Source organism: Mustela putorius, unplaced genomic scaffold (assembly GCF_011764305.1).
Source record: "Mustela putorius furo isolate JIRA1106 unplaced genomic scaffold, ASM1176430v1.1 tig00003987_pilon_pilon_pilon, whole genome shotgun sequence".
Lineage (NCBI taxonomy): Eukaryota > Metazoa > Chordata > Mammalia > Carnivora > Mustelidae > Mustela > Mustela putorius.
This window is the reverse complement of record NW_025422126.1, coordinates 2085314-2097759: the sequence shown is the minus strand read 5'-3', so window position 1 is coordinate 2097759 and position 12446 is coordinate 2085314. Positions and strand designations below refer to the sequence as shown.

General features: G+C 37.5%; 1 protein-coding gene across 2 annotated transcripts; it reads left to right on the top strand.

The window, feature by feature from the left end:
* Positions 1–6524: 6524 nt before the first annotated feature.
* Positions 6525–11791, top strand: LOC101679826 (olfactory receptor 51F2-like). 2 transcript variants are annotated; one of them, XM_045071461.1, is made up of 3 exons: positions 6525–6537; positions 10519–10559; positions 10877–11791. In XM_045071461.1, the coding sequence occupies exons 1-3, from the start codon at positions 6525–6527 to the stop codon at positions 11789–11791; spliced, it is 969 nt and encodes a 322-aa protein (XP_044927396.1). The 2 variants fall into 2 exon arrangements, with proteins under 2 accessions (XP_044927396.1, XP_004768263.1); XM_004768206.1 differs by lacking the exons at positions 6525–6537; positions 10519–10559 and having other exon boundaries at positions 10847–11791.
* Positions 11792–12446: the final 655 nt, after the last annotated feature.

Genomic DNA, 12446 nt, shown 5'->3' with positions numbered 1-12446 from the left:
ATATTGCACAAGACTGTCCTGTATTCTAAACATCATGCTAAAGTGCTGGAGATTAAGAAAGTGGGGGTGGGGATTCAACACTGTTCTTACTGTCCATGGTCTCTTAGTTTAGTATAGAATCACACTTAGCTGATAATTACCATACTGATAATTAGTGATAGTGTTCTCTTAGAGGCATGAACCAAATACATTTTTATTTACTTTTTCATAACTTAATCTATTTTCTATTTTGAATCCCAGCACACTAACTGGAAGGAAACTGACAAAAATAACTTGGGATTCCCCCTACTTGTGTTTAAATGTTGCGGATCTTACATTGTACCAAGAACTTAGACTTTGCGGGTGGTGGATCTGGCCGGTAATGCAATCTGAAAAGAGGTGACAATTGCTTTAGTAAATAGAGTGCCCACAGATTGATGTAGACTGTCCATCTTTTCTACTTATGGTTCCTTTAGATCCTTAGATGTTCCCACCATTTCTGGACCACTCTAGAACATGTGAGTCTTGAAGTCTACCCTTGATTTCGGTCTTATACTCTGCATATAAGCCTGCAGATACTAATATCTTTGAAATTATACCTGGAGTATAATCAGACTTCATCACCACCATAAGTGCCTCCTTTTTCTTAAGCACCATTATCTCTCACTTGGATAATTTCAATAGTTTCCTAACTATTCTCCCTGCTTCCATCCTTATCTCTCCCTACCATCCAGTCTGTTTCATCACAGAAAAGATCTTGGCCTGAAATACTTTATTCTTTATAATGTAACAACAAACTTTATCATGCATTCTGTACCCAAAATATTATAAAGTGTTTTTGGTAGAGGAAATGGCACCCTGCAAAGATGTCCACATCTTAATGCCTGGAACCCATGAATATATTACCTTTACACAGTAGAAAGGATTTTGCAGATGTGATTGGTCTGGAAGACCTTGAGATGAAATTATCCTGAATTATCTGGGTGGGTTCATTCTAACACATGAGTCCTTAAAAGTGGAGAAACAGAGGTGGCAGCCTGAGAAGGGCTTGATCTACCATTGCTAGCTTTGAAGATGGCAGAGGGTGGGAGATCAGTGAGCCAAGGAGTGGGCAGTCTCTAGAAGGAGAAAAGGCAAAGGTATTGTTCTCCCTTATGCCCTCTAGAAAATAATGCAGCCCTGTTGATGCCTTGATTTTTAGCTCCGTCAGAGTCTTATCAGTCTTCTGACCTACATGACTGTAAGATAATAAATTTGATGAAAGAATCCCTATCACTTTGATTTATACAGTTACCAAGGATTAGAGAATTTAAGTAACTTACTTAGGTCTCTCAGTTAATAAGTGTCACAACCACTGTTTGAAGCTTGGGCTATTGGGGAACTCTTTAAAGTTTTAAAACCCATTCTCCAGAGAATCTCCACATGCCATTCATCTGCCACTAATTCCAATTCAAATTGTTCTAACCCAACAGCATGTATGCCATGTATGCATGGTTATGTGCTAGCCTGGATGTTAACATTCTGTCAGCTGTATATACTTGTATTTTGCATATGAAGGTTGATCTGTTATATCTCCTTACCGTGAACTTCTTGAGACCTTTGGAAACATTTTCTCTACCAGTCTGGGCAAATTCTAGGGCAGTGACTGCATTCCCATAAATCTCAGAAACTTCTTGGGGATTGTGTTTATTTATCTCCTGGCCAAAAGAATGTTACTTTTTCTCATAGCAATAGAATTATAAAAATATTTTAGTATACTCTGAGCCAGAGCTTGGTGCATGCACATGGAACTGGTGTGCATAGTGGTAGAGCACTGACACACATTGTACTCATACTTTCAAAGGATGGTCCTTCTCACTGCCCTACTCTCATGCCAGCCCAGCAGAACAATAATTGGTAATTCAATTCAACCTTCTGAAAGTCTGAACAAAATGCTCCTCAATAAAATCCCTTAGCAATAGGAATATGCCATTATCAATCTGTCAATATTAATACCACTGAACCTGGGAAACATACCACAGTCTGTAATATTACTGGACTTCATGTTAGTATTTTCCAAACTTGTTAACCCAAACAGGAAGAACAGAATTAGAAATAAGAAAAAATGTGCCATGGGGACTTGCAATAAATGTTATTTATTAAATGTCAATATTTTACTACAGTAAACAGTAAAATATCCTTGCCTGTCAAATAAGCAGAACTTTTAAAATATTTTATTTATTTATTTGAGAGAAACAGAAAGAGAGAGAGAGAGAGCACAGAGGAAGAGTGAGAGGGAGGAGCAGGCTCCCCGCTGAGCAGAGAGCCTAAACACTGGGCCTGAACCCAGAACCCTGAGATCATGACCAAAGCTGAAGGCAGATACTTAACTGACTGAGCCACCCAGATGCCCCCAAATTAGCAAATTGTTAAGAAATTTATAATACACAGTATTATGTTGCTGTGTTATCATGGACTTAAGCATTGTTTTGCAGTGCTCATATGAACTTTCTGGAAGTGTATTTTCCAGTATATTGTTGGCTTAAAAGGTCCATTAAATTCTATTTCTAGAAATTTACTCAGAGGAAAAATAGAGATACAGGCCACATTTTATATAGAGGAACATTTATTGCAGTGGAAAATGTAGGAAACAAAAATTCTCAATGACACAGAAATAAGTATTTTATCTAGTCATACTAGCAATAGCTGATATGGATGGTCACCCTGAATCAAGAAATGGGAAAACAGGATTCAGGACTGCAAGTTTTCTAAGGCATTAAACAGTGTAGGTTCTAAAAGAAGCAGTCTAAGACAGGAACAAGAGGCCAGAGGCAAATCAGATAATTTAGGATTAATATATCCAAATAGTAGAGGCAAACCTAAAAGCAAGCAAAGAATCACAACAAAAACTGTATTGCATCAGTAATTGTGTCTAGAAATAATCTATTTGCTATTTACAAAAAATACTGAGGTCCTACAACTTCTACTAGCCCTCCAGAGTCTAATGAAAGTCTTTCTCTTCTCTTGGATTTAGTCATGTTGAATTATGGTAATTCTACCCTACTTATTAAACATTCAATTTTAGAGGATAAAGAAATGTAGCTCTTCCTTTCCTCTGTCTATCATCTTCTTCTGGCTAGTCCTATGATTCATATTTATCCCCTTCCTCTCTGATCTCACCATGTCTTATACATGCTTCTATCAACATTCTTCATGCATTCATTTATCATTACAAAAATATCACATGCATATTATATGTCTGTTATTGAGTAAGATTTGAGGGTATGATAACAGTGAACAAAATGGATATTGCCTGAGATGTTACAGAGTTTAGTGGAGAATAAAATTAAGTATGTGGGAAATTACAATATTGTGTTACAATTACTATAAAGGAGGAAAATTAATAGAGATCGCTGCATTAAAAAACCAATAGTATTGACATCACCTGGAAGCTTGTGAGAAATACAGGATATCAGATGTACTGAGTCATAAACTGCATTTTTGCAAGATACCTAAGGGACTTAAGTGACATTCAAGTTTGAGAATGTAGATCAAATGGATGTTGAAACCTTGCCCTATATGGTCAAGGGAGGCTCGCCAAATATAATTGCTAAAACGAGATCTGAGGAAATAAGAAGGACTTCCTGAAGGGAGCTAGGAATGAGTGTAGTAGCATAGAGGGTAGGGTGAGGAGATGATAGAAGGTTAGGGAAATGTTGTGGACATGGTCAACACCTGTGGTGTTTTATCCCATAGGCATACTGAACATAATATTGGGGAAGTATAATGCAAGAGAGAGCTAAGAAACAAAAACAAACACAAAACAAAGGAAAATAAAACACTCCACAATATTCAGCTTCCATTAATTTAGCTCTACTTTTATAATCATAAAATCTTAGAAAAAGTTATGTGGTGTATAAACAATGAAGTTTGGAACACTGAAAAAAAATTAAATTAAAAAAACAAATTCAACATCACTTTATGATAAACATTCTCAATAAATTGGTTATGAAGAAAAAATCTTAGAACAAGTTATTTTAATTTTAATATAAATGTAAACTTTATGTCAATAAAAAATAAAATCTTTTTTGAATTACATTTGAGACAGAATTAGGAATCAGTAAATAGCTTAATATTGCCTTGGAGAACAAAGCTCAGAGATGAGCAAAAGCGGGCCTTGTTTAGGGAGTTGAAGATAAATTCAATAAGGTTGAAGCAGAGAAAGTGGAAAGACAGTGCTTACAGGTTGGAGCCAAAAGTCCTGCAAAGCCAGATTCCTCAGGGAACTGAGAAGACAAAGGATTGGAAGCCCGGTGAAGTCCTAATTAGATTTGTTTTACTATGGTACTTCTCTTACCTGTCCGCAATGTGAACTCCTTGAGGGTAGAGACCATTTCTTCTTGATATCTGGCGCATTGTATCTGACACGTATCATTCACTATGTAATAATTTATGAGGATTTCTATATTAATGAAAAAATAATTATAATGGCAAGCAATAACAATAAATATTAACAGTAGTTAATAACCTATTATGAGAGAGTACAAAGTGTCCTGGGCTTATTTTTCTATGGTTTGGTATTGGGTCACTTTTTTTATTGCAAAAAGTAAACCACTGAAGAGGATATAATTATTTTCCCCATGTGAAAATGAAGAAATGAAAGTGAAGTAGTTACATAACTAGCCCAAGGACATACGTCTGGTGACAGAGTTGAGCTTTGAAGCCTGGCTATCTGGTTTCAAATTCTTTGATTTTAACCAATGCTTGTCCAGTCTAAATAGATAGGTGAATGCAGAGAAGCTATTCAAAGTATTCAAGCCCTGCAACAGGGCAATTAGAAAAGGCACTTTATCAACAGAATGAATACTGGCCATTATGCCCTTTGCTTGTGTATCCACTAGTCATTAAACTTGGGTTATTGGATGGTTGAAATCCCTCAGTTTTCACTGGAAAAGAACCAGAAGTTTTCCTAATAATGTACCATCTCCGGCAGTCCTCCTCACGGACCAGTGCCTTTAGATTTGAATGCTTCGTGTGGCCAGCAAGATTTTCACATATATATCCCTGTAATTGCCTGGGCATCCTCATTTACTTCTGTGTCTTGGAAATATCTCTTTGATTTGTGTGTGTTTTCCCATTGAATTTCGGTCATTTCATGGCAAACTTATCCAGGACTTGGAAAATGCCTGCCCTGTTTTTGTGTTTTCTGTGGGGAAGACTATGTTTCTATTAGTCCTGAAGGTTCCTAAATGGATGGCATATTTTATCAGGCTTTGGATGAGCTTTTGGAAGGAACTGTGTCTTCCCAGACTCTCCTGGGGATCTAGAATCTTGTGACAGAAGAAAAAAAAATTCAACAAGACAATTAAGGCCTCTGCGGCAATGCTAATGACAATAAATACTTCATTCTTTTTTTCTGTCTAGCAGACCTTTGCAAGACAATGTCCCCTTGGCATAGATTTTGTGCCAAGAAGTATGTTAAATTAATTACTGTTCTTGAAACTACCAGCCCTCTCAATTTGCCTTTAATTGTCTGAGGCTGTATTAATGGCCAAAGGTTGAAGACTGCTTATCAGTCCCCACAGTTTTAACAGAAACTGTCTGCCAGATATGGCTAATGTCCTACCACAGAGGTGAATATATTAGTGTCAGTTTTAGACCAGTTATCAGAACAGACTAGTGCCTTTATAAGATTGAAAGGGACATACAAGGGACTCAAAATTTTGTATTCTTTTGAGTTGCTTCTTTTTATTTTTTAAATAGACTGCTCTTTTTAAAAAGATTTTGTTTAAATTCAATTAACCAGCATATAGTACATCATTAATTTCAGATGTAGTGTTCAATGATTTTTCAGTCATGTGTAACACCCACTTCTTTAGAGAAGTTTAGGTTCACAGCAAATTGAATGGAAAGGGCAGAGGTTTCTCATATATTGCCTGTGGCCAAATGTCCATAGCCTCCCACCATTACCAACATCCCCCACCAGAGTGGTTCATTTCTTACCACTGATGAACCTTCACTGACACATCATTATCACTTGAAATCCATAGTTTACATTAGGGCTCACTCTTGGTGTTGTGCATTCCATAGGTTTAAACAAATTTATGACCCATGTATTCACCATTATAGTAACATATGGAGTATTTTCACTGCCCTAAAAATCCTTAATGTGCCATGCCGCCTATTAATTCCTTACTCTTCCCTAGCTCCAGGCAAGCCACTGATCTTTTTTACTGTCTTTATAGTTTGCCTTTTCCAGATTGTTACATAGTTGAAAGTATACAGTATGGTGTCATTTCTGACTGGCTTCTTTCCCTTAATAATATACGTTTAGGTTTCCTTTGTGACTTCATGGCTTACTAGCTCATATCTTTTAGCACTGAAAATATCCCATTTTGTGGATATATCATACTATATTTATCCACACCTACTCAAGGACATCTTAGTTCCTCCTCCCAAATTCTGACAATTATGAATAAAAGCTACTATAAATATCCACATGCAATTTTTGTGTAGCTATGTTTTCAACTCCTTTGGGTATACAAGGAATGTAATTGCTGGATTGTATGGTAAGAATATGTTCAGTTTTATAGGAAATTGCCGAACTGTCTTCTAAGGTGTCTGTACCATTCTGTATTTCCACCAGCAATGAATGGGAGTTCTTTCTGCTCCACTTCCTTGTCAGGATTTGGCAGTGTTGTCAGTGTTCTCGATTTTGGCCATTCTAAAATAATTATGGGTTTGATTTGCATTACCCTGATGACATATGATGCAGGGCATTTTTTCATATGCTTGTTTGATGAATCACTTCCTTTTACATTGTCATTTTGTATGCCTGTGTACAGGTTAGCAACACTTCCCAAATATTCAGAATGCCCAGGAACAGTGCGGGCTTTGAACCAAATACTATTGCACTAGCCTCAGTGAACATAGTTATTCAGCAATTCCTTCCTACCCAGTTCAACGTCTTATGATTTCTGTGACCCTGGCAAATGCCTGGTGAGCAAACTCATGGGTGAACCATTAAATGCTGCTTCTCTCTTACTTTAACCCTGTGCAAAGCTTTGACTTTATAGCTAGTTGTTCAGGGGTCAGAAAGCTCTTGAATGAGACTTGGACTCCTGGAATCTCTAGGATTTTTCTTTGTTGTAGTAAGAGTGAAGCTAGACTGCAAAGTAATTGCCCTTCATGGTCTGTTTTTCAGGGTACAAAGGGTTAGTGGGACACAGGTGTGAAGAGTTCTCTCCTAGGAATTTGATTTTCTGTTGGGAAAATGGCTCTTACCAGGCAGCTTCTGGGCCCCTTATAAAGGCTGCTTTTCTGAGAGCTGATACTTGAGTCATTCTCTATGAGTTTTCTTGGCAAAAGAGAAGTTCTTTGGTGATGGTTTAAGGAGACTGGGCTGATCAGGAAATATTTCTCTAGCCTTAGCACAGAAGGATCTTTCTGCCCATAAGTTTGTGAGGTTGAAATAATCTCTCTCTGGCTTTGAAAGACTCTCTGCTGTTGCTTGGGATGACTCTTCAAAGAACAGGGCATAGGAGAAAATGACCTCCCCTTTCCTGACTCAAGATATCTTCTTTGCATGAGGTCAGTGTTTTTGAGCATTGAAATCTTTTCTGAATACATCAAGGACTGTACAATTTTCAGATAATTTATGAAGCCAACAGGTCAGAGAAAATTGGTGAACGTAGTAGTACATATTCAACAAATTTCATGTATTATATAGATTTTAAAACAATGTAATAAAATATACATTAAAGCTATGAAGTTATGAGCATGTATTAATTCATTCAACATATTTTGAAAATTAAATTCCTTTTAAATAAGTAGTGGCAAAGCACAGAATTTGGAGTCAGAGAGAACAGAGTTTAATTCTTGGATTTACCATTGTCATGTTGGATAAATGTGAGAAAGTAATATGATTCCGCTGAGCCTTGGTTTTCTAATCTTAGCTTCAGTTTTTCATCTGTAAAAAAGGAGCTCAAAGACCCAGTGCATGTGGTGATAGTGATGGAGGCAAAGCTTTGTAGTGGGGGCAGTCTATATGTTCTTGGTAGTCTGGTTACAAGGTTGTATAAGTCATACAAGCCCTTGTCTTGTCTTGGAAGACTTCTCCACTGGGGAGAAAGAGACATTTAGCTATATCTTTCCATGAATGCTTATTTAATATTTGCTCATTAGTTTTAGTGCAAGAGGACCCAAGGGGGCTTAATACTCATAGAATTTTTTAAAAAAGCTATTCTTTTCCCACAAGATTTACTAATGGAGTTCCCTGCAGTAGAATAGTCCTACTCTGTTTCCCTTTGAATAAAGAGACCATCAGAAGCATGCAAAGCAGTGGATAGAAGATTCAAAGAAAGAGATACAATGAAGTAAATTGTTTGTTACACAGTAGGCATTTGATACATTATTATTTTTATTACATAGAAGGCTAGTTTGGATTCTTAGATAATCCACTGCATTCTCTTAATTCATTTAACTATAATAAAAAGATCATTAACTTGAGAACCTGCTTCCTCATCTTCAAAACAAAGATGATATGATTTAAAGGTCCTTACAACTTTACATAGAAAAATTTATTTTTATCACTAGGTCTGTCTTTGAGCAAATCCATAGTACCAAGGATGAATACCAGATTAGTGTTAGCTGATCTCCTATTTTAATATATGCCAATATTGTTATGAACTTTATTCATAATTTGAAGGGGCTGTCTGTCAGGAATCACCATATATGCCTGCTGTTAATTGTTTAAGGTCGATTACTATTAACAGATACAATGAATTCATTCATTGAACAGATACTCTTAGAAACTGTTGTGACAGGCATTTTTCCTGGCTCTGAGATCAGAGGTCTGAAAACACAAGACTTTTCTTTCCTGAGGTTATATTCACCTTAGTGGCATGCCTCTGCAGTCTCATCACTAGGTGCCACTTGTCTTTTTTGCTACTCTCTAGGGTTCTTCCTCTGACCTCCTTTTCACTGTTCCTGTAACAACACATAAGCCTTATTATCAAGGCAGGAGTCCCTTAGATAGGAAAGCAAAGGTAAGTACATATTCTAATTCTTACATGTAAGTCACAGGAAAAAGTCAGGTTTGTCTTCCAACTGAGGTCCAAATATTGACATGAAACTCAGATTTTATTTTATTATACATTGCCCCTCAATTCAAAATTTTTAACCATTAATTTTTTTCTGTGTGTTTGAGTTCTCAAGAGGCTTCCTGTATTGAACATTTCTGTTTGTTTCTTTTCTTCTCTTCAAATGCTGTCTTCACATAATGAATTATTCCCACTCTGGCCAAAGCCAGTGCCTGTTCATACAACAGAATGAAACTCACCAAGTTGACTTACACTTAGGTATGTTCTTCACCAGAGTTATGGACAGACCTTCTTGGAGTACCAGATCTAATTCTACTTCTGTCCACTGTAGACACCGACAGTTTGTAGATATTTAAATATTTGTTGAGTGAATACATACATCCATGAATAAAAGAGGAACATACACCTTAAAAACCAAGCATTATTTCTGTAGGTAAAAACGGGGTGTCAGAAACCATAAGTGACTCTTAATCTCACAATACAAACTGAGGGTTGCTGGGGGGAGGGGGTTTGGGAGAAGGGGGTGGGATTATGGACATTGGGGAGGGTATGTGATTTGGTGAGTGCTGTGAAGTGTGTAAACCTGGTGATTCACAGACCTGTACCCCTGGGGATAAAAATATATGTTTATAAAAAAAAACGGGGTGTCAGGAAACTTAGGACAAGAATCAGTATAGCAGAACTTCTTTAATCCTACAGATGTTTTGATCTGGGTGACATGCTCATATCCTAGGAGAGGAGATGCTTTACAGTCATCATCCCCCACTTGAATGTAGATGAATCCAGACTCATGAGGGTTTCTGAGGGACCACACCCAGATTGAATTTGTTCTTCTGTAGTAGTTTTCATTAATAGCTGTTGTACATTAATTTGATCAGTGATGTTTTTCTAGAAAATGTTAATACTATCTTTATGATCCTATTTTCATTGGGTGCATAAGGACTCATAAGTCTTAATAGACTTCCTTTTTTAAAGAGATTTTTTTTTTTTTGTATTTTATTTGTCAGAGGGGGAATGGCAGGCAGTGGGAGAAGCAGGCTGCTTACTCAATGACACACGACTTGATCCCAGGACTCTGGGATCACAGCCTGAGCTGAAGGCAGATGCTTAGCTAACTGCACTTCCCAGGTGTCCCATCTTAATGGACTTCTTTTTCTAAAAAATTAAAAAAAAAGATTTATTTATTTATTTGGCAGAGATCACAAGTAGGCAGAGAGTGAGGAGGGGGAAGCAGACTCCCCACTGAGCAGAGAGCCCGATCTGGGGCTCGATCCCAGGACCCTGGGATCATGACCTGAGCCGAAGGCAGAAGCTTAACCCACTGAGCCACCCAGGCGTCCTCTTAATGGACTTTTTAAGGGCAACTGAGAAGTGAAGAAAAGCAGGCTGAATTGCCTTTTGTATTGTCTCAGGGTTACATAGAAATGTCCTGTCTCTCCATGTACCTGGAATCATAAAGCTGAAAATATGTTACTGTTATCTACTCTAACCTCCTCTTTTATATATGTATATATGGAAATATACTGAAGCCTAGATTTAACATGTTACTCTTGCTAAAACCCAGGTGTATTCATACAATTTAATGTTCTGTCTCTTTTCCTAGTTCATGCAAGATCAATTCTAAATCTAGGAAAAGGATAACTGGGTATGCACTTCCACTGAAGACAAGACAAGGCTTACTAATGATCCTAAATTGTATGATATGTAGAAGAGAGTGAAAACATCTTTCTTGCCTACTTTACAGGGTATGGTCCTTTTTTCCAGGGAAATTGCTTCCTTCACTCATCATGCCATCCTTCAATCAGAGCATTTTCCACCCTGCAGTATTCTTTCTTACTGGTATCCCTGGTTTTGAAACTTACCATGCCTGGATCTCCATCCCTTTTTGTTGTCTCTATGCCATTGCCATCTCTGGGAATGGCATGATCTTGTTTGTCATCCTCACTGAGTCAAGCCTCCATGAACCCATGTACTATTTCCTCTCCATGCTATCCTTCACAGACCTAGGACTGTGCCTTTCCACATTAGTCACTGTGCTGTGTATTTTCTGGTTCAATGCTCGAGAAATCAGCTTTGATGCCTGCATTGGCCAGATGTTCTTTATCCATGGTTTCACATTCATGGAATCCTCAGTACTCCTAGCAATGGCCTTTGACCGCTTCATTGCCATCTGTAACCCACTGAGATATGCTACAATCTTAACTAGTTCACGGATCATCAAAGTGGGCTTTGCCATTGTTATTAGAGGGACAACGGCTCTAGTGCCTTTACTCCTACTTCTAAAGCGTCTGTCCTTCTGCCGTAGCCATGTTCTGCACCATTCATATTGTTTCCACCCTGATGTGATGAAGCTTTCATGCACAGACACCAAGATCAACAGTGCATTTGGTTTGGCCATTGTCATCTCGACTGCTGGCATAGACTCTGTCTTGATCCTCCTCTCCTATGTTCTGATCATCCACTCTGTGCTCAGTATTGCCTCCCCAGAGGAGCGGAAAAAGGCCTTTGGTACTTGTGTTTCACACATAAGTGCTGTTGCCATCTTCTACATCCCCATGATCAGCTTGTCATTGGTGCACAGATTTGGGAAGCATGCCCCTCCCCTTGTGCATACTCTCATTGCCAATGTTTATCTGCTCATCCCTCCTGTGATGAATCCCATAATCTACAGTGTGAAGACCAAGCAAATTCGCAAAGCTATGCTCAAAACATTCTCCTCGAAGCTCATTTAGGGATTTTTCATTTTGTCTTTTCTTTTCATGGTCTCCCTGACTCATATTTGACAGTTTGTTAGAATTTAAAAATCCTATTTACAAACGCTTTCATTCTATTCTGGTGATGTAATAACTCACTTTTTACCAAGTTTTAGAATGTGGATTTTTTGAGATAGGGACTGTATCTTGTGTACCTTTAGCATTGTCACAAATGCTTCAGCTGGCACAGAACAGGACTATAGTGACTATGTCTACTACTACTATAGTGACTATGTCTGCTATGTCTACTACTACTACTAATATAGTACTAGTAGTCACTACTACAGTAACTATGTCGTCTTCTACTACTACTACTACTATGTCTACTACTACTATAGGATTATGTCTACAAAATGGACAAATGAAGCCATAAATTGACTTGACAGTTTAAAAAGTCTTACATCATCTAAGGTGTAGCAATTCAAGGGATGTCTGATATCATTTAATCAGTAGGAAGCCCTAAGTTAACAGTAATTCTAATCACTTATTGGTAATGATTATTATTTCCGCAGATAGACTATATATGACTGCAGAACATGAATAAGCATAGATAACAAAAATAAATCAAATGAAAAGTATACTTTCCTCATTCTTAAAAGAGTTATTCATTTAACTTTTAAATGTATTAAAAGTT

Excerpts from the sequence above, each read along its gene's own strand:
- LOC101679826 (XM_045071461.1), top strand. Across the intron at positions 10,560-10,876 it reads CTACTCTAACCTCCTCTTTT|CCTGCAGTATTCTTTCTTAC; the intron begins ATATATGTATAT and ends AGCATTTTCCAC.